We start from the raw sequence: 23,323 nt of genomic DNA, 5'->3' as shown, positions 1-23,323 counted from the left end.
TAATTCTTCGGGCAATGGACCAAGCTCTGGACGTTTTGGCTCCTTTGGTGGCTTTGGCTCTGGACCATCAGACAGTGGCTTTGGCAAATCTAGTGTAGACCGAGCAGGAAACACGGGAGGATTTGGGTTTAGTCGTCGAAGCGGCAGCAGTGGATTTGGTGGTTCAGATCGTTCTGGTGGTTTTGGCTCAGGTCAATCTAGTGCATTTGGTGCCAGAGATTCAAACCAAAGGAATGCCTTTGGTGACTCTCGAGGTAGTGATGGTTTTGGTGCTTTTGGGAATGAGCAGAATAATGATCAAAGCAGTGGGAGAAGGCCATTCTGATTTTATGGTAAGTGTCCGTCTGCAGATCCTAGTGTTGGCCTCTTGCAGAGTTAATTGCTGTCATTTACTCTGACATTTGATGCATGTAGGCTTTATCCCTACATTATTACAAGGATGAATGAGATTATGGCATAGCGATCACTGTTTACACCTATACTTATTTAGGCAGGGAGCTTTCATCTACAAGTTCCAGCAAGCCTCTCTAGATTTGTTTGGCTCCTTGTCTTTCTTTTCTCGCAGTTTACTGCATGAAGTACCTCTTAAGTTTAATTGGAAGTTTTGAAGAGGCAACTTCAAATGGGGCATAGTAATTCGACTTAAATTCCTTCTAGCAGTTGATGGGAGCAGATTAAAATATATACGAAAGGGTAGGGTGCTTCTCTGTTTATACTTAACTTCTACTATATAGTAGAAAAACTATCATGGCTTGCTAATTGAATGGTAATAGTAATACTATCATCATTAATTTGTTTATCTTTACCCTCGTTTATCCTGGTGCTTTTTGGTGGTTCGTGAAATGATTAACTGAATTTAATGTTACTGAGTTTATGTAATAACGTCAGCAAGTCGATTTTATGTAATAAATTGAGGATCAATTACTTTTTCGGCTTCTTGTATACAGAAGATTGTAATCACTTGAATCAGGACTGTTTTTGCTGGGATTGATGTTATATAATATCATCCTCTTTCAATGCCCCTGAATTGCTGTGTAGGAATTCTTTTTCTCTATATAAATTGAGAGAGCGAATGACGAGAAGCTTCTTTTCTCTCTATTTTCCCCCTCTATAATTTACTGAGAAACTTGGCGTTTTTGTTGGGGGGGGGGGATTACTATTACTATAGTTAAAATTGATTGCACTCATTTTGGTCTTGGCTTAAATAATTTCTTTTGCTGGAGGTGTTTCTGCTACATTTTCCTTACTGTTCGCTATTTACGACTGTTATCTATAGTAGTTAGGGTATTAGCTTTTATATTACAAAAATGGTTTCCCGCTTCAAGGCTGCTTTTGGTGTTCTTGATGTGGATTATTTGGTTGTGATTCCTTGGACTCATTTATTTTTCATAAATTTCAAATTTTAATAATTTTATAAAACATTAAATCTTAACTATTGGGAGGGGAAGTTTCACCTTTTGTTTTTCTTAGAATAGAGGGGATGTCCTCTTTTTTTGGATGATAAATACAAGCCCAGCTTAATAGCTGAGCAAATTATGACAATCCACTAAAAGCAAACTAGCTAACTCGGGATGGATTCATAATTCGATTCTACAAACCTTGCTGACCATGAAAAATCTCTTATGCAAAGATTGTTTATGTGCCCATTTGAATTTTAGTTGGATATATAGATTAAAAAATAATAATTAAATAATATATTTTAATTATAACTGATTATATTATAATGCAATTTATTTAAATGTTTTTTTTTAAAATTAATTCTAATAGAATTAAAGATATTTAGATAATTTAATTAGAATTAATTTTAATTATATAAATTATTATATAATTTAATTTTTAAATATTAAATATTAAATTTTTTGAAAATATAAAGTTTGAATTTAAGAAAAAAAAAAAGAAGAAGAGAGGAGAGGGTTTAATTTATTTTTTTTAAATTATATGTTTTTTTGTAATTTTTTTTGAGCTTTTTTTATAATTTTTTTCAATGTTTTTGATTAGGTTTTTCACAAACGCTCGGTTTCTCAGTTTTCAAAAAAAATTAATTTTAACCCAAAAATCAATTAATCTATTTTATGAGTGTTTGAATAATTTCATTTTTAATCGATTTTTCTTCAAATAATCGGTTAAAAACGTTATTCAAACACACTATCGCATTGCCTCTGCAATTGATGTGTCTCATAAGCATGTCCCAATCTCACCTTAACAAGCACTGGATCTCATTTTGTGAATTTGAATTTCATCCTTCCTAATTCCACTTTGTACTCTCTAGGCAACATTCACCTTGTGTTAAGACAAATCCATCCCAAAATTGCACACAAAATAAGCTTTCATGAGGCTAAATCAGATTAATTGAACTCCATAAGATTTGTAACTTACGGCTCATCTCACTCTTTTTCTGGCATTAAACTCTTGAACTGTATTCGCATTCTGTTTCCAACTCCTCACCAACTTGCTACCTTTTATAGGCCTTCTGCCCTTTTTTGCTCTGATGAATGAATTTCTTTTGACCCAAAAAAAAAAAAAAACTTAACTACCTCTAATGCATGGTTTGAGACCAACCTTGTTAGGCAAAAAGCATAATCTACTAACAAAATTTCTGCCATACTGTGTAATAATCAAAAGAAAAAAAGTTGCCCCCAACACTGAAAGAAACAATATAGCACGGTTCTAGCACAGCATATTTGAAAGGTGTTTGGTTCAACTAATCAAAGTTTAACCAACTTATCTTGGAGTAAATTCTAAAACATGCAGTTATGTTAAATAAAAATATTAAAGCCATCTTCAAAGTATTAGTGAGACTGCCGTTGGTGATTTCGGATTGTTGTAGATTGGTGGTGGTAATACATTTCCCAAGATACTGGGAAGAGGAAATCAAAAAATGCACAACAAAGCCATAATGAGACTCGAACCTGCTTACTCCATTACAAAGAAGTATTTACATCATATATAATGTTTAAGTTAACTAAAAATAATAGGAAGGAAGGAGTGTGTGGAAGGATGAAAGCGGGCCTGACAAGTGCAAGGAAACTACTCAAGGCACATAAACTATATGTAAAGCCAGTTTATTTCAGCGTAAATTTGACAATGTTAACCACATTAATCAACAATATTGAGTACCTTACATCACCTTTTTTTTTGTTTTCTTTTCTCTTAACCATCATTCCATCCATTCAGCTTCCGCATATTTCTTTGTGATATTCTTTCATGAAAGAATTCCATGCCAGCCACGCTGCCCCAACTGCAGGCTCAACCTGATGTTGCACAGGAAATTAAAAGGGCGCATGTGAGAATGGGAGAGATTACTATAAAGGTTTATAAAGTATCTCTATAAGAGCACTTAAATACCGCAAATTTGTCTTTGTTTTATAAACATTTGTGTCCAATTGAAATTGTAAAGAATATTGCTGACGACACTACTGAGGTCAGTGAGCCTGTCACAATAAAAGGGTGATCTGATAAAGTGCGAGTGAAAGGAAATTACTTAATTAGAAAGAAATGGTTATAGGCAGCTATTGTCCAAAGATACCAAAGCGCTGAATATAATGCATTGAGTTGAATGCGGAGAAATGAAGAAAACGAAGTTTCTTGGCCTTGTGTCAAATTTAGTGTGCAAAGTGTGCATGAGTTGAATCTCCAAGTTGCATTCTTTTTACCCAACAATATCAGGATGGTTCTTTTGCCATGACATTCTAGACATCACAAAAATGCTACCCATGATTTCCAATTTCCTGCTTGATCAGCTTTATTGTGTGTGATTTTTTAACACTCGTTTGCAAATTGCAGCCAGAAAGGAGTATGGTGAATTATACAACTTAGCTGGAAATAAGATCTGATTTTCATGCAACTCTTTCTCACTATGTTTACCCACCACGTGTTTTTTCGTTGGTGCATCAATCAAGATAAACAACAAAATATAGAATATTAAGCTGACCTGAGGCCTAATGGGCTGGACACCGGGAAAGTGTTTAGAGATGTGGTTTGTGACTTCTTTTCCTATATCCCACCGCCTGTTTGCTTCAAGAACACCACCAACCATAACAAGGGGAAAAGTACCCTTTCCATCTGAAAAAAAAAAAGAAAGAAAAAGGAAAATGAAACTATCAGCCATAAATTATCATTGCTACTTCAACATTAAAAATCATGCACAATACTCCAAACAGAGATCTAGGCCTAGGTAAGATTATTCAAATTTTATAACCAACTATAATTAACTTCAGCACCGACACAACACAGGCTAGCAATTGTGTCCTGAAGAGAACTAACTGCTGCTATGTGTATGTAATAAAATCAATTGAACTATCGGTTAAACCTTTCAAGGTCTAGGCAAAATATCCGTTTTAGATTCAATAAGATAGTTTTCTAGTCAGAAAGTGACACAATTTTGGAGAGCTTACTGGTTACTAGTAAGAATCTTCATGAAATATAAAGAGTGAAGGGTTATTTTTTGTCCTTCAACTGTAGGCAAAAGGTCACTGGGAACCCTAAACTCAACTGTAGGTCAACTATGTCCCTCAACTTTTAAAATCTGAATCTCCATGCCCCACATCAATGTGGCTAAAATATTTGTTAGTGGACCCCACTTTTTGCTTAACCTAGCTTTTTTAATAATAAAATATAATGGTGGGGCCCACTTTTATATTTTATTATTTTATTTTTAACACCTCACCCCCTCTCTCTCACTTCATCTCCCATCTCCATTGTCCATCTCATCTCCCCCCCTCTCTCCCCCCTCGACTTTTGAGGAATCATGTTGAATCGAACCCATGACATAAAGTCAAGCTAATGCACGCCCTAACGAAGTAACTAGCAAGCCATGATTTCAAAAGGTTCTATCCTTGACTTCTCATCAAAACTTTAGGGGCCTCACCAGCAATCTATGAGCGATTCCATTGCCTTCCTCAACAGACTCCCCTTAAGGAATGTTAGAACTCGATTGGTGGCGTTGGAGCCCATCTTGGGTTTGATAGGCTTGATGATGGCCAACTCATGTTGATGTTCTCTGATGACAATGGCTTGGTTTATAGCCGTCGTCATCTACCACTACACCAAACCCATCCACGCTGTTCGATGACCAGAATAACAATCACGAGGAGAAGCTTATGGTACTTGACAATGGCATCCCAGTATAGGATTGAGCATGGCAGGTGGCGCGGGTAGCTAAGGAATCAAGGAGGGTTCTGAGGTTGAAGTGGAAGGTGCTGTTTTGAGCAAAGGTTTCGGTGCTTATGCAGTGTTCATGAAGGAAAGTGGGGGCTTCAATTGCTTTAGAGGTGGGAGAACAAAGGAAGCAAAGAAACATGAGGAGAATGAGGTTGAAGACGAGGAAGAGAGAGAGGAAGGGAGAAGGGAGAGGACAAAGGGAGGGAGAGAGAAAATGGAGGAGAGAGAGGTCTCAGCTCGTTGGAAATATTACTGGCTTGCCTCATCTGTTTGGCCCAACTTTTGGGGTGCAAAATGCGATGAGCAAGCCCTTTGAGGTTAAGCGTTTGCCAAGTCTACAAAGAGGGTTGATATGGCCTTGGCTAGAGAAGGAAACCGGATAAATGTGTACAGTAGAAGCCATGGCTGGAGTAGTGTGTGCGTGAGCGGGGAGAGGGGGAGAGAGAGAAGTGATGTGGAGGAAAAGAGAGATTGGTCAAAAAAAAAAAGGTGGGACCCATTACCGGCAAAAAAAGGAGATTTAACCTTAAGGGCACGGAGATTTAGATTTTAAAAGGTGAAGGATAGAATTGACCTACAGTTAAATTTAGGATCCTTAGTGATCTTTTGTATACAATTGAAGAGCAAAAATGACTCTTAACCCAAACATAAAATACCTGAGGCATCGTGTTTGTTGAATTGGAGGTTAAAGCAAAAAAAGTGGTAAATGGAAAGCCTTGCTCATTTGTAGTGTGTATACACTCTATTGATTGAATCCCTATTTATCCTCATTATTAATTAATCTTGATAAATCTGAATATGAAAAGAAACTCTCCACAAGAATTACAACTTCTAGAGACAATGATAAGTAGGTAATGGCTATAACATTAATAGGTTATACTAAACCTAAACTACAGATAAGGAATTTGATAACAATCTCAATTATCCTATATCCTTTGACACTTTCACTTAGCTTGTAACATTAATTCTTGAATGGCTAACAAGTTAGAAAAACACACGCATCACCAGAAGAAGATTCCCCAACTTTCTAAAATCCCAGCAAATCATGTTGAATGACAATGATAACAGTACACCAAACTACCCATCATAATATTTTTATCAAGAGAGGATGCATCTATATTGTAGATATTCAAGCAATTCCAGGTTCCAGCAAAAGGATCCTCTCTTCCCCCACAACAATGGACACTTGGAAGAAGTTTCTTGTTAATACAACTCTATGAAACTCCTGCTGAAGTCCAAGATTCTTAAAGACAGTAATATGCCATGGAAGAAAATGCAAGTTACTAAAATCAACATACAAGATGACTTAAACAGGTGTATGAGCTTTCAATAAGCAGATAGAAAAGCAACCAGCATCTTATGATTCTATAGATAACATGTGGCTTAATATCGAACTGCAACTATATAAGCTCAACTCAGGCACCTCTATGCTCATAGACACCTGTATATACACAGATGAGTATAAACTGAATCAGCTCTTCAGGTTAGACAATCACCCCAGCAGGAACTTAAAATCACAAAAGTTCCCCGATTAAGCACTTAATAGTTAGTTATGTTGCCTACTTTAACTAGTTTTTCCTTTATCCAAGACCAGGAATATCTAATGTTAATATTATGATGAGCACAGATGTCAATTACTAATAAGACTGATCATAAAAATACCGGACCTTCACCACATAATCCAAGTCTCTCTACAACAGCTTTCACACTTGAAGCCAGTTCTTTGACAGAATCAAGCAGGATATTATTTGCGACCTCATCTCCAGCCTCTGCACAGGACACCACAACTGGGACAAGTGCTGCAATACGAGCCCAAGAGGGATCTGCATAGGTCCACCTGATTTTCAATGAGACAAATAAAGGTTGTGACACTACGTCCTCCACAAATATATTAATGCACGAGATTACAATAAAACTATTCCTAGACCTACCCTTTACAAAGTTAAGCCCCCTCCTCCTCTTAAAAATCAAATAAGTTAAGCTTTTGAGTTAAAATGATCCCTGACACTGCGAGAACTAGAGGCTGTATATAACTAAAATATGTACCCAATTATTTCTTCAGGGGAAGAAAGACCAAGTTTTGTAGAATACTACTTGTTAGCATTGTACTTGGACCACGGCCATCATATGCCTTAATTACAGCAGTTAATGCCAGTGCGGCTATTCCATATCCACTGCAAGGAAAAAAACCCATCAACCAATGCGTTTGATGGCGTCTAAAGAGCATACCAGAAAAGTGATGTTAGATGACAGCAAAAGAGCATACTAGAAAAGTAAGGTCATTCCACTTTACACACATGGAACCCTTTTTTAGCTAATTGAGTTCCCTATCCGTGCATTACAGTGCTACATCTCTTTTTCAACAAAAGCTAACTTCCTTAGCCTCTGCGTGTCTGTGAGAGAGAGAGAGAGAGAGAGAAGAATTTTTCAACAATAAACCAAAGCTATTTAATAGGTTCGGGAATGTCTGAAAGTTAATTTGTTATTTGTCTTTTATCAACAGTTCTTGTGGGGCACATTGTTTTCCTCTTAAAAATGGTCATTGGAAGCAGTCATACTCATGCGAGAAAGGCATAACAAGGTAGAAATATATATCCATACCTGAAAAGATTAGAAGGACAAAAGATGGATATTCATTGAACTACACACCTAAAATATATAATTAAACTTTGACTTTCATTATAGTTTCAATATAATCATTCAAATCAATACAGAGAGAGCGGCCATGAGAGACACAGAAACAGCACCACTGAATTACCTGCCCCAGTCACCTAAGACTGGTCCTGCACCTGCAGCCCTCGCTTCTCCGCCATCTTTAGTGAATCCATATGCAATGGTCCCTGTCCCAGCTATTAATACACACCCATGGAGTTTGCCCATTGTTCCACTTGCCAAAGCAGCCAAAGCATCATTCTGAACATACAGCCTCACATGGCTTGGGAATATATCTCTGAAATAGCAAGGCCAAAACATATTGAAAAATTCAGAGATTCAGCCTTACTCCTGTTTGTAAGAGAATAAAGAAACTAATATGGCACTATACATGAAGAAAAACTTTTAAAACTTGCACCGGCAGAATACACAAACAAGTTGAAATTTAATTAGCACTGTATAATGGGTGAAGAAGCTGCCTTATACTATAATATCGCCCCACTTTCATTAATCAAACTCATTAAAACGTTGTGGAAATGACATCCAGCAATATTCAATCTAACTTACACAAAGTACTATGGAGTAAAACATAATCAGGAAGCTGAAGGATCGGTGATTTCTATTCACTTCACCATTAAAAAATGAAGACCTACTACATTTGATAATTTATTCATGGCAGCACTCAGTAGTCAGCCTATATTGTTTTCAGAGATTTTTCCCCAGATGAAGAGAGAGAACATAATATGAAATATGTTTTATGAATCAGACATGAAAATCACATCAAGAATAAACAAGATATTTCCAGAATAAAACAGTTTGATGCATCACCTAAATGAAATGAAAAGACAAAATGAACGAAAGATTATTTACTTTCTTTTAGCAGTTAAAAGAGAAAAATAGAAAAATTACATATATCAACCTAAGCCAATTGAGAATCCTTTGTTGATCTGTTGGATGGTTAACACCAGAAACAGCCAAGCAAACAGCTCGGACTGAAGATCGTTTTGAGCCACATTTTGAAAGTGCGTCTGCCATAACTTGCTCTAATGTTTCCCTTGCAGCAGTTTCTGTAGAAGTAAAAAATTGTAACAGCATGACTAATTTTACAATGTTATCTCCATTCTATCATCTTAGTTATACCCCTAAAGAACTCAATAAGAACAACATAAAAGCATAATATTTGCATTGACATGAGAAGAAAAGGTTCCACATGTGTACAAGAAATCCTCTCGAGACATAATGTAATGTGAAGATGTAAATGCAAAGGGGTGGGATCTAAAAACCCCATTACCAGACTATTAAAGAATGCCAAATAGATGATCCTCTCCCAAAGTAAACGAAGAGGCCGCATCTAATACTTACAGATGCCGGTAATATTAAACCACTATAGTACTACAAACTTTGCCCGTCTTCTAAAAATTTCATCCTCTCGTATTCACCCAAAACCATGAAATGAGTCAACAAAAATTCCGGCAGAGTCTTGTGTGATGTACTTCAATCATCTATTGTACTACCTCACCCAAAAAAAAAAAAAAAAATTCCACGAAAGAAGCAACATAGAGGTAAGATAGAGAAGCTTTGGCCTTGAAGGAAAACTTAATCTTCCAAAGTAAATGGACACCAGGAAGTTATTCCAATGTTGAAAATGTACAATAAACTTATAAGTTAGGATGATCAAAGGAGTTTCATCATGAAACACTTAAAAGTCTAATGTTCCACATGGAGGAGGTAGATGGATACAACATATCCAGGCCGTGAAGCGAGAAAATGAGCAGTTTCCTTTTCACTTCACGTGAGTGTGTGAAAAAGAAAAGGAAAAGAGGATAAGAAAAAACGAGAAAGAAACTATATATATGAGACAATGCATGGCTAAAATCACTTCTTTCCCTGAATCTTGAAGAGAAGTGAATACAGGAACAGAGACCAACAATTCAACAATTGTTAAAAGAAAGTAGATGTCCTCAACAATTTCCAACATTAGACATCAAGCTTTGCATCCGTCTCGTTTTTTATTATTGCCATTAAAAAAATAATAATAACTACATTTTCCACTAGAAAAATGAACTTCTTCAACAAGTTATCGAAATGAAAAGCACCCTCCTTTCTACAATGTATGTCCAAACCAAGTAAACGGCCCCTTTATTCTCCCCAACGAGGAACAAAGGAAAAACCAAGAGTTAACAACAATCCCAGAGGCAGATGTTCACCAAAAAAAAAAAAAGAAGAAGAAAAAAATTACCCCACAGAGAAAACAAATGCATGATTCCTACAAGAAAGAACAGAGAATTACCTCCGACGCTATTGTGATTAGAGCAACCGGCAACAGCACGTGCAAGGATGGGAAGAGATTCGATTTGAGGGTGGGAAAAGGGGGTTATGGGCATGCAAATGCAAACTGTGGAGGTTGTGCCGCCATCCAACCCCAAAACGACGCCGGAGGCACCATCCGCCACTGGCATTTCGTGCTCGAAATCCCAAATCTCACCATTCCTATACCTCTTCATGCCTGCATCGGCGATCCCCTCGTCCTTGTGCTCCAGTTTCATCAGCAATTACTTGAACTAATTGAAGGAGAGAGAAAGGTAGGTTGTTGAAAGGAAGGGAAAGGACAAGCGACAAACGACACGGAGAATGAGAACAAGGAGGGAGAAGACGACTATGAAATCTATATTTATGATCTCACAATAAAATGGCGGGTATATGTACATAGATATATATATATATATATATATATAAAGATGCACAATTCTGAGAGAGGAACGGCCGGATATGAGAAAAATCAAGCCCTATTTCCTCGTGTTATGATATTTTAAGGCAGAAAAGGAGAAACGGGAAATTATATTAAAAAAAAGCAGTCGAAAACAGTCAGAGTGGACCTCGCTCAACAATTTGAGGATAAATGAAAAGCCAACGACATTTATCATTTGTTTCAGTCTTTCAGAGACTCAGCGCGCGCGCGCGCAGGCAGAGAGAGAGAGAGAGAGAGAGAGAGAGAGAGAGGTCTGTTTGGATGGAGAGAAAATGTGAGGAAAATACAGGAAAGAAAACTTTAGTTTTCCCTGTTTGTCATCACCCAGAAATGCTTTTGATTTTTTTTTTTGATAAATCAAGAAAAACAAAAACATGACAACAAACAAATTTAAGTGGTAATAATAATGATGACTAATCGCAGCGGCCATTGCTTCTATAATAGTGAAGACCTATAAACTAACTAATATTATAGTGGACTAGTTATAAAAAAAAGGTAAAGTTTATAATATTTTTTATTTCATGTTATTATATTTTTACTATATTATTTGGTTTTAAGATATAATAACATGAAAATATATTTTTTAATAAATAAGTTGATTTTAAATTATTTCAATGAAATTAGTTTTAATGTAATCTTTCCTTCAATTTATTTTTATATAAATAATTATACAAAACATAATATATTCTAATATAAGGACATTATAGTCATATTAATAGTTGCTCATTTTCTTTCCTCTTTATTTTTTTATGTTCATTCAAACATAAAAAAAGATAATATTTTCTTATTAATTTTTTTTCCTCTCAACTTTTTATTCCATTCAAATGGAGGGGCAGTTCCTACCTTGTAGAGTGGATTGACAAGATATTATTTTTGAACAATATATCACATTGAGAGAATCGCGTCCAAACACTCGGAGAAAAAGAAAAATTGCTATACAAACAAACCCAATACAATTTGTTAATTCTCTGCAAGCTTAAATGATTCATTTGCAATTAATTTTCAAGTTGAAATGACTTACTATTATCATTAAAAAATATAAAAATTTTTTTAAGAAGTTGAATATTAAAAAATATAAAATATTTTTAGTCTTTTGAGGTGTAATTATTACCTTTTTTTTTCAAAAATGTCTTTTTAAATAATGACTTTATATTTATTATAGAGTGTTTAATATGAATAAATATGAAAAAATAGGGTTAGTTTCAAAGTATGTAATTACTTTATTGAGAGGTAAGATTCAGTTAAAAATATTTTATATTTTTTAACGAAGAAAGTGTATAATTGCTCTGATCTTATATACTATGTTTTTTCATTAATTTTAGAATAGTTTAATTACTTATAAAAAAATTAAATTCCTCTATATCTTTTAATCAGTCACACCTTAAAAATCTATGATACTTATATATGTTTTATATATTTTTATTCAATCTACTTTGATTGAATAAATTTTAAAATATTAATTTTACTGTCGGACATCCACGATAATACTACTTTTAAAAAATATTAACATTATTAATAATAAAAATTTATTATAAAATAAATAATATACAAAAAAATTACATATTTAATTTAATTGAAAATAAAGTAATTTCATTATGTAAGTATTTTTCCTTCCACAGTACTATATTTTATTTTAAATATTAACATTATTGAAAAGAAAAAATTACTATAAATATAAAAACTTGTAAATTTTAATTTAATTAAAAAATAAGAAATTTAATTATGTGAGTATTTCCTTCCACGGTACTATAATTTCTCTTCATGTCTCCATGCAGTACTAAAGACACAATTTATTTACACCAAACGTGATAAGTGTGCATGAATTTTTATTTTTATTTTTGACCAGCCAACTTGACTTTGGCTTAAGTTCCACTCTTTGCCCTCCATGCTTTTGTTTCTTCTTATTTCCCCCCAAAATTTATGAGCAATTTTTCTTGAAGCTCCTCTTTGGATCTTTGTGGAAAAAAATAGCACACGCACAAAATATACAGTATGTATACCATATTTCTGTTGTTTAATGTTGTTAAATAATAATTATATTTTCATATTTTATATTTTGTATAGAAACTTGAGAGTAAGTTTATTTTCAAGCAACTACAAAAATTATGGCAAAAAATCTCATACTAAAAAAAATGCTTATAAAATTTTTTATAAATTATTTATCAACAAAATTTTAACATCAATGCCCATATTTAAAGTCAGTTTCATATTTAGTTTCATATCTAGTTCTAAGAGTCATTTTTGCTATGGATGATTGCGTATAATATTGAAGATTTTTGTGGTTCATGAAAAAAAGAATCCTATATCATTACTTTTTTTCCATTTTTAGAAGATGAAAAAAGAAAGAAATGTTCCTACTTTTCTTTCATGGAATATTGTTAAAATGTAAAAGCATAACTTTTATATTTCACCTCAAACTCAGACTAGCTTGAGAATAATTTTTATATTTACGCTAAGTGAAGATAAGTTCATATATCATTTATATTCTTATCATCCAAATAAGCATATTAAATACAACTGCAATAATATCAGCCAAAAATCTTTTAGAATAATAACAAGTCTTCAGTAGTACTCATAAAAAAGACAGAAGAGAAAATAGAAAGCAAAGAAACTTTAAATGATACTCTTTCATACCATAATATAATTTATAGTTAACTAATTTACTATTATAAATAATATTGCATTGTGATGAAACATTAAATTCTTAAAAATGTTCACGTCTTTTCATTTATATCCTATTAAATATTTTATATAAGAGTCTTGATAATAATAATTAAAATTTTAATGTATGATTTTTTTAAAAATGAGTAATAAATGAAGTAGGGGTATAGTTAAAATAAATAAATATAAAAGTTATATAATGCCCTATATTTTGGACTAGATAAAAAAATTTTAAAAAAATCTTATATTATAATTAAGAAAGAGTACTTAAATTTCTTGAAAAATTAGTCTCATCATTGACAACTATTGGCATACCATTGGAAACCAAAAAAGAAAAAAGAAAAAACAAAAAAGAAAAATGTCTCCCACAACCGATGATGAGCATCGTCTTCTACTAAAAAAAAAATAATAATAAAAAATTCCTACAACTTCGTCAACTAACATAAGAAAATAACGATAAGAAAATTTCCCACTTCCCATGAACCGTAGGAAAGTTTTTTCCACTTTTGTCGAGGTATTGTGGAATCTTACAGTTTCCCATGGGATTCATGAGTGAACCATGGGAAATTTTTTTCCTATAAATTCAACTTCTTTGTATGAGAAGAGTGACAAAGATTGAGGAGGAGGCAGCATCGAAGGTATGTTCACTTCTCTAGATTTTTTTTTCCTACACCTTAAATTTTATATTTTTTTTATATCTTTTAGTTAATTAATGCTTTTAGCTTGTATTTTTTTTATGTAGGCTAAAAAATTACATCATTCTATCTTAATCATTTGGTTTAAATTTTAGTTTATTTTTCATTAGAATGAATTAGCTTGGATTTGGAATGCAGATTTTAGATCATGAAACTAGGCTAAAAAATTACACCGAGGCTTATGAATTCATAACGTCATGCCATTTTTTAAATATTGATAAAAAATATATCTTTTATTTGTTAGAATTATATTGAGGCTTTTAGCAATAAAATTCATAGTTGATTAAAATTTTTATTTCATTCGTCTCGAAATATGCTTTGTAATTATATTAATTAATAAATAAAATTATTAATACTTTTTACTTTTATACAAAAAATGGATAAATCTTAGATATATAAACTTCAAAATACAAGAGAATATTTGAATTGTCTTGAAGGATTTTTAAATTTGCTTTTGTTAAAAATAGTGTTGATGGTAAAATAATTTATCCATGTCCTACGTGTAATTTAAAAAAACGAAACGTATGAGATGTGCGGGACCATTTAATTGCTAAATCATTTTCCTTCTCAAAATATACATGTTGAGTTGTACATAGTGAAAAACGTGAATTTATAGCTCCTTTTCTTAGCACACCTATTGTCAGAAAAAATATAGAAAATCAAAACGAGGAGCATGATGATCCTATTCATGAAATGGCTCACGATGCTTTTAGGGTGCCACAAGAAAAATGAAACTTTAATTGAAGTTGAGGGACCGTCATTGATGTAGATATATGAAAAAGGATTTTTTTTCCCCCATCAAGATGGATCAAACTTGATCATCGAAAACGAATTTAATCAATTGAAAGTTCGGGTAGAAGAAATGGACGAGCAAAATAAGTTATTAGAAGAGCGAAATAGGATATTGAAAGAAGAGAGGCAATTACGTTACCAAGACATAAAACAAGATCTAAGAGCGAAATTTCTAGCTAGTCAAAAGAAATGGAAGAAAGAATAATAAAGATAATAGAAGCCAAATTTACAAATGCAGTACTTCTATTTGGTATATATTTACTTAAACATTTTTCATCTACATATTTAATTTTTTTATGACAATATTTTAATGTAAGATATTTATTTTCTAAATGCAGGTTCATCTTGCAATGCAAGTCTAGATGATAGTGAAACAAATAAACAGGACTCCTTCTCCAAGTGTTTTTTCATGCGAAATGTGTACCAATTAACCTTGTGTTATTTTTAATCTTTTAATTGAACTGGACTAATATGTAAATTAAACTTTTAATTATAATTTTTAATTTGTATTATCTAATATCAATCACATTATATTTATTTTTAATATTTATATACACTATCTAATTAATATGGATTACATTCACTCATTTCATTAAAATATTAATATTATATAAATTTTTTGTCCAAAAATTTAAATGTTTAATTTATTTAATTTCAAATTTTATTAAATATTTAATTGCTGCTGAAATTTTTTTTCAGTCATTTCCCACATTTCATAATTAAAGTGTGAAAATTTAAAATGTGTGACTCATTAATTTCCCACAGTTCAAAGACTGTAGCAATGTAAAATATGTGAAATCATTTTTCCATACTTAATAATTAAACTGTGGCAATTTAATCATTTCCCACAGTTCAAACTATGGCAAAGTAAAATATGTGAAACCATTTTCCACACTTAATGATTTTTTTTGTTTCAGATTATTTCATAAAAAAATTATTTTTTTTTAAAAAATATATTTTTTGAGTTTTTATGATGTTTATTTAAATTTTTAAAAATAATTAGAATCCAAAAAAAGTATATTTTTGATTATTTAAGAAATTATTTTGAGTACCTTTTGAAAATAATCTAATGTAGTAGGTGAGAGAGAGTGTTTTAAAAAGGTAGAATATGTAAAGATATCATAAAATTTTAAAATCATATAATAATAATTATTTTTATCAAATAAAAATTAAGGAATATATCATAAAATTTTTTAAAAAAATTAAATAATAATTATTTTTTATTATTGTAACTAAACATAAAGCCTTTATAAAATCTCTACAAAATAAATTTTTATAAAATCTTTACTTTACCTAAAAATTATTTATTTTTAATTTTAAACAAACGACCCGTTAAACATCACTCCTTTCACGCTCCTACGACCAGAGTGTGCTCGTTTCTGTATATCGTGTGCGGGGCACTCCTCTTCTCTAGTTATTTCTTTCTTCTTTAGCTCTCTTCGTTTCATTATTTGCATCTCTTTTAAATTACTTGCTGATATAATTTTAGTTTTTTTTTTCCTCTTTACCCAATCTTTTATTTCTCTTCATCTTCATTTGTTGATACTTTTTATTTCTCTTCATCCAGTCTCCTCACATTAGATATTTTCTTCATCTCCAAATAGTGAGTCTTTTACACCTCTCAAATTATTATATTTTTGTTTTATATTCTACTTTATTTTATGTTTTTGTTATTTCTATAATATACTTAATATTTATTTGTTTTTTCTGCTGCGAAATATATTTTTGGTCTTGCATATATCTAAATCATTGAAAATAATAGATAATGTATATTTCAATTTTAATATATAACCATGAAAATAAAATAATTGTTTAATAAAATTAATATATGGTTAATCTAATTAATTAGATCAATTAAAACTAATAAATTAATTAAAAGATAAATAATCATAGAATAATATATATTTACGGTTAAAATTATAGATGTTCAAATACTGATATTTTAAATTAATTTTATTTAAATTATTATCGATAATTTTTTGAATATGTATTGACATTTTTAATGTCAGATTTTATTTTTTTTATTTTAAATAAAAGATCTCATGGTTCAAAAAGAAACCGTAGGATCTGTCTCAGAATTTGTTTTTTAATATAAAGAGTCCCACAGTTCAAAAAGGAACAGTAAGACTTTTAAATTTTATTTTCTCTTAAATAAAAGGTCCTATGGTTTAAAAAGCAACCATAAGACCGCCAGAAATTCTGGAACACTAGTTGAACCGAGGGAGAATGTGATCCGTCAGTAAAGGTTCCACGGTTTTGATCATACCATTGAAAATATAATCCGCAGTTCGAAAATTATCATGGGAAAGTATTTTCACAATCAAAATAGCCACATTTTTTAGTAAACATAGAACTTTTGTATTCCCACATTTTAAAGCATGGAAATCAGTTAAACAAATTGTGGGAAATACATGCTTTTTTTTTTTTTGCGGTGATTCCTGAACAAGTTGTGATACTGCGATATATAACTAACTAAAGAAACTTTTGCTAGTTCATATTACTTTTTTTTTTAATTCAAAAACATAAAATAATTTTTCATCTACAAAATTATGTTTTTCTAAAAAATAAAAGTATAAATTTAATCACAAATTATGTTTTTAAATATCATTAGATAATTTACACTATGAGGAGGTGCAACTACTTAAATCAAACAATCAAGAGCCTACCGTCTATTTTGAGCCAACGGACATTAGTTGAAAACTGTGGGACCACATTCATTTACATCTCCTATCTCCCCTCACCAGATCTCAACTTCTCTCTAGATTTCTTTAAGTTCTCTACCATGAAAGATGACGATAGTTTGGTGAAATTTAAATAGTTAGATTGAAAGATATGAAAAAGAAAGGGTGGAAGTGTAGAGAGAGAAGTGAGAGAATTTGAAGCTTGAAATCTGAAAATATAAGTGAATGATATGAAAAACTGATTCTAAGCTAATTAAGAAGTGTTTGGGATGAAATTATGGTGGTCTATTTGCTAAACAAGTTGCCAAAAAACTAAGCACAAGTCATTAGGTCAAGTGAAGTTAAGGGTAGTTTAAGTTGCAAGTTACTAAGCTGATAATTCTAATGCTTGCTCTTCTAATTTCATATGTGTATGGATATGATAAGACCGTTTGGTATGATGGAAAAGTTTTTGATAGAATCGGAATTGGAATCAGAATAGAATTGAGTTATAAATGTATGTTTGGTATGAAGATGGAATCTGAATATAATATTAATAAATATATGTATTTAAAATAAATAAAGACCAAAATGCCCTTATAAAAAAATAAAAAACTCAGCCATCATGACGGAGTGTGTATGCGGGGCACTTATGACAATTCCATGGAATTGAATTCTAGGTATTTTGATAGAATTGGAATTCATAAAGAATTGGATTCATACATACCAAACAATTGAAAGCATGATTCTAATTTTAATTTCATTTCTCTTGGACCCAATTCTAATGTAGCAAACATGACTTTATGCTTCCTTAATTGCCTTGAAATTCACTCCAAATGAAGCTCAAATTCAAATCTGAAATTTCCCTCCAAGCTTTTCAAGCACATTACAATTAATTTAATTTTTAACAAGTCAACTTGATCATTGTGTGCAAATGTATGGAACCTTTATGTGTGCCTCATTAGACCTAATAAATTTTGAAGCCCCACCATTTTGAAGCCCATTCAAGTCTTAAATTTTGTGTTCAAGCTTCTCCATGTGCCAATTTTGATATGTGCCAAAGAAGAAGAAGGAGCAGCACATTAGAGACAGCAATCAAGTGCCCTTTGAACTTTATCCCAAAGGAAAAACTATGGATCATGAAGATCTTGGGTTGTTCAGAATGAAGAGAATGGATCATGATGCCTCCAACAACTGCAAAAAGAAACTGAGGCTCTCCAAGGATCAATCTGCGTTACTTGAAGAAAGCTTCAAGCTCCGTACCATTCTTAACCCTGCAATAATATTCTCTCTCTCATGTTCTGAAAATTTCTCCTCTTTCGTTCTTTTGTGTCATGTGGATTTCCAAAACAGAAGAGCAAGGTATGTACATATTGGCTTCAACCCACCAATCTCTCAACCATCTCGTTACCCATGGCCATGAGTAATAATTCGGTATTACCTCAGCCTTCTTTTTCATACCCAAACTCGAATTCTGTCCAAGTTCAGAAGAAGGTTCTAACTCAGGATGTCACTAAAAAGAAAGCTATAGACCATCGGCTTCAAGAGTTGGAGAAACAACTTTTGGAGGACAATGATGTGGAAGAAGGCGATGTGGTCTCTACGAGTACCAACAGTGAGTGGTCTAAGACTTTACAAAATTTTATGGTGAAGAAGGAGAAAGAAGAAGAAAGGGATGGTCACGAGAGAGAGTGAGAGAGTGAAAGAGAGAATCGCCGTTGGTTTAGATTTGATTAAGGGTGTTGGGCGCTTTGATTTAAATAGCTGATAATTTATTTTATAACACTTTATAATTGTTAAGTTTGCACTTTTATTCTTTTTTTAATGGAAACTGCAAAAAATATTCAGAATAAGATCAAAAATCTAAACTTACACTTCTCATCATCAACCACCTCTTTAATCCTCGTTTAAGAAAATTGATTGATGGTTGATTAAAAAAGAAAAAAATAATAGTTACAATATGATCAAAGAAAATATGTTTAATTATATTAATTTAAAAATAATTTTGAAGTTAAAAGATCGATTGATTGATAGTAGTAGCCATCAATGACTAATGGTAGTAACTTTGATTATAATTGATGGTAATTTTTAATAATCAATGTAATGTATTTTGAAAATAAAAAAGTAAAACGAAAAGGTCTCTAACATGTTTTTATTTAATTTTTTACTTTTAAAAACAATAAAACGTGTAAAAACCATTAAATTCAAAAAACTTACCTAAACAATTTTTTTATTTTTAAAACATAAAAAAAATTGAAACAAAAATGAAACAAACCCTTGATTTAGCTAAATTGTCTGTCATAACAATATTTTCTCTACATGTAAAATTTAAGAACACATTCCAATCTTTAGTGAGAGGGATTCTAACTTCAGTGGTCTTCATGCGCCTCCATACTTGCCAAGTTGAATCTCGAACATCATTCCTCTTCTCGCATTTCGTTAGCGTATTAATCAAAACCTTATTTCTCAAGTTTTGTAGTCTTGTTAACTTATAAACAAACAATAAAATAAATAATCTAAACATAAAGAATTTTTTAATAACAAGTTCATAGTTAAAAAACCGTGAAAGAGCGAGATTAAGTCTAGTCTAGAAAAAGAAAATCCTTAAATCCTATGGGAGAGTCAAGTTTGATGAGTCACATTGAAATATTAATAAGTTATTCCCTCCAAACTACAATATAAAATATCTTCTAAAAGCTTTATTGATTTAAAATATAAGATATTAGATAACTTTTATAATTATTTTAACAATGATACCCCTACTCTATTTATTACTCTTTTTTAAAAAATAATACATCAAAATTTTAATTATCATGATCAAACCACTCATAGAGAATATTTAATGAGAGTAAAATTAGAAAGATATAATTTTTTTAAAAAAAATAAAGTTTCAACCATCATTTTTTTAGAAACATGAATTAGTTATTAATACCATATATTTTAGTTTGGAGGGAGTATTATTCGAATAGTAATAACAAGACATTCATAATTAACAACGACCGACGAAATGTTTGGAAACTAAATATATATTATTTTGCATTATATATCTTCAAGGTTTAATTAGTTCAATGATATTTGGACAGGCACTGGCAATCAATCTGCCATGAGAGGATTGAGGTTGGGAGGAGTGAAGATTTTCATGTATAATATAATTCACCAAGAAGAGTGTTATTTTTTTGAGACATTTGACATATGTTATGCTCTTTCAACTTGGTTTTAAAGGAATAACTTTGTAACAGTCCTCACCTCACTAGGAGTCTTTTGGATTGAGCTCCAACACTCCTCATGGAGCCCAAGCTGGCTTTCCTTAAGGTGGTACGTGGGTTATTTCTCACCCCATCAAAAAGGTCTTTTGGAGCCCTTTCAGACTCGAACCTCCAACCTTTATCACATTAAGAAAGTTGAGGCTAAGTCTAGTACCATTGAGTCAACTTGTGCCAATTTTGTACAAATATTCAGTACTTGTTATCAATCGTGCCAATTTTGTACTCAACTTTTTTTTTTAAGATTATTCACATTAGTTAGATGTTAATGTGATTATCATGTTCTTGATATGATTGTTTATATGGTTATTTTGATTAATGTATTAGCCACTTGCATTCTTGATTAATTATCATGCATTTGTATAACTTAGATATACCTGGGTTATTGAGTGGTTGTACTCACCCTTTCTTTTAACATATTATAAGAGCTAGCTCGTTTGGAAAGAACAGAGAAAAGGAGCATTAGGCCAAGTGATAATAATCACTTTTGTAGGCCTTTCTCTTTTTATTTTGATATGTGTATTTAGTTTATGATATTGCCAACTAGAACAATATATTCTTGATCCACTTGTATTATGGGTTTTGTGTTAGGTGAAAATATATTTTGGGCCCTTCGGTATGTGGTTTGGTGCTTATGTTTATATTAGTGGGTCAAAATATTTGTGCAAGTGGAAATAGTTATTATCTACTTAATTTAAGGACTTGAATGTTGTTATAGTCTTCCCTTGTCTTTTTGATGTTCAAAGGCAAGTAGTTGATATTAATTATATGTGAATGAAAAGGGAAATTCATACATATGATGAGCTATTGATGAATAGATAACATATAGAGTATGATGACTAGGTAATAGTCATTGTGATAAATGTGATTGAGACCTTGGCCCCTCGCCGCTAGTTATAGAAAGGTTTGAGTGGCTAAGTGTTATTTCGGTAAGTATATATTATGTGGAGTAAGTGGGCGTCCAAAACCCTTAACAAGTGCTAAAAGCCTTTCCTAACACCTGAACTATGTTCAATAGACCTAGGACTATCAGTATAACACGTCACAAGCATCGAAATATCATTATAACAAAAATTCATTCCTCAACCCCAATTTAACAAAAACAAAGGGGGAGGTAAATTAGCATTGCATTTAACTTAAATCATTCAAAACATGCTTAAATCTTCATTTCTACACTTATATTAGTATTTTGGCCCTATAAACACATATATGACAACATAAACAAAGGCTAAAAGCCTAAAATACAATTTTAACATTTTCAACAACCAAAATAATGCAAGTAAGGTAATATGCATCCTAGAATTGTCAATTTATATGTTATTACACAAATACATCAAAACTAAAGGTATACAAGAAGGGATGTACTAATTCCCTGCCTCTTTAGTCTTCTCCCTCTCAACACCAGAGCTATAGTCTAAAAAGTATTAAATGAGAGGGATGAGTCTAGCCACTTAGTAATCAAGGTTAAACCTACCTTATGCAGTTATATATAAATTATAAACAAACACATGCACAAGGAGATCAAATTTATAAAAACATGTCCCCATATATCACATTTTATCATTAATCACTTTATAGCTTCTTTACTCATATAGCTAGGTGCATTGTCGCCATATTCTCAGATATGTGACAAAACCCATATTTTTGCGACCTGTCACCAATTAGCATGTATGACACGTCATATATTTACTTAGTCAATAATCAACCAGCCTTATATCTTCCTTATTTCCTCAGACTGAAACCGTGGGCTATAACATTAATTAGGGCTCCGTTTGTGTGACTGGACTATCCAAGCTCACCAATTGTGAGGTATGACCCAGCCAAAGATCACAGGACTCACTCTCGGACCACGGCTTCCCCCATTCTCGAATCCCTTGGGTGTCTCATACTCTAAGCTATTCTCCTCTTTGAACCGGTGGAGATAGCTAGATTCTAGTCCCTCAACAAACTATAAGACAGTCCATCGATAAACAGTGGGATAATGCTATAGCTCCCGTGCACCGAAGGGCAGCCTAATTACCATATGAATTTTCTCTACTCCCAAATCCTTAAGAGAACTCTCGCCACTAATCATGCCATAATCATTACTCACTCATTCTCGCTGTTCGCTTTCATATACTCACTATTACAATAATCACGTTGGGCTCACGACCATGCGCTACCCAAATGTATATTCTCATCTTTTTCTCAAAATTCATTTCTTATTAACACAACTATTTCTACATATCATTACATTCATTTCTAAAAAATATAGGCATATTCATAATACAATCCTTTTAATTTTGCAATTGCATTTTCAAGCCCAAAAATAGCTTTTTCATGCACTCAAAGAAGCTAATATATAGTTCTTACTTAAACACCCAATCCCATGCATGTAAGCATTTACAATTTCACATTCACAACTAATTAATAATCAATTAACATATAACTACCTAAAGCAGATTTTTCTCTCAACTATCTCAAACCTTTGAGAGGTCAAAGGTTTACCCTTTAATTAACTAGCCTCCAAGCTTGAATTTTCACTTCAATAGGTGACCAAGAGTCAAAACTATAATCAACCAAGTTGAATTCCATTAACACAATAAACTCAAACATTTGAACTCTCAATCTCTATTTCTAAATTGCCTAACCTTCACTTTACAAAAGGTGGAGCCTAACCATTGGGTTTAACAATTACCTTTAGCTTCCAAT

General features: G+C 32.0%; 1 protein-coding gene across 1 annotated transcript; it reads right to left on the bottom strand.

Annotated features, from left to right (window-relative positions):
* Nucleotides 1-2,897: 2,897 nt before the first annotated feature.
* LOC129304057 (uncharacterized) lies at nucleotides 2,898-10,623 on the bottom strand. The gene is given in 8 exon segments (XM_054943683.1): nucleotides 2,898-3,251; nucleotides 3,932-4,062; nucleotides 6,828-6,997; nucleotides 7,207-7,240; nucleotides 7,243-7,334; nucleotides 7,919-8,110; nucleotides 8,732-8,879; nucleotides 10,103-10,623. Coding segments are annotated over 8 exon segments (1,104 nt in total). The 5' UTR covers nucleotides 10,359-10,623; the 3' UTR covers nucleotides 2,898-3,170.
* Between the last annotated feature and the right edge of the window lie 12,700 nt (nucleotides 10,624-23,323).

This window comes from Prosopis cineraria, unplaced genomic scaffold (assembly GCF_029017545.1).
Source record: "Prosopis cineraria cultivar Desert tree isolate PC_DT_omini unplaced genomic scaffold, ASM2901754v1 PC2, whole genome shotgun sequence".
Taxonomy (NCBI): domain Eukaryota; kingdom Viridiplantae; phylum Streptophyta; class Magnoliopsida; order Fabales; family Fabaceae; genus Prosopis; species Prosopis cineraria.
The sequence above is the reverse complement of the archived record's forward strand: the minus strand, read 5'-3'. Positions and strand labels throughout refer to the sequence as shown.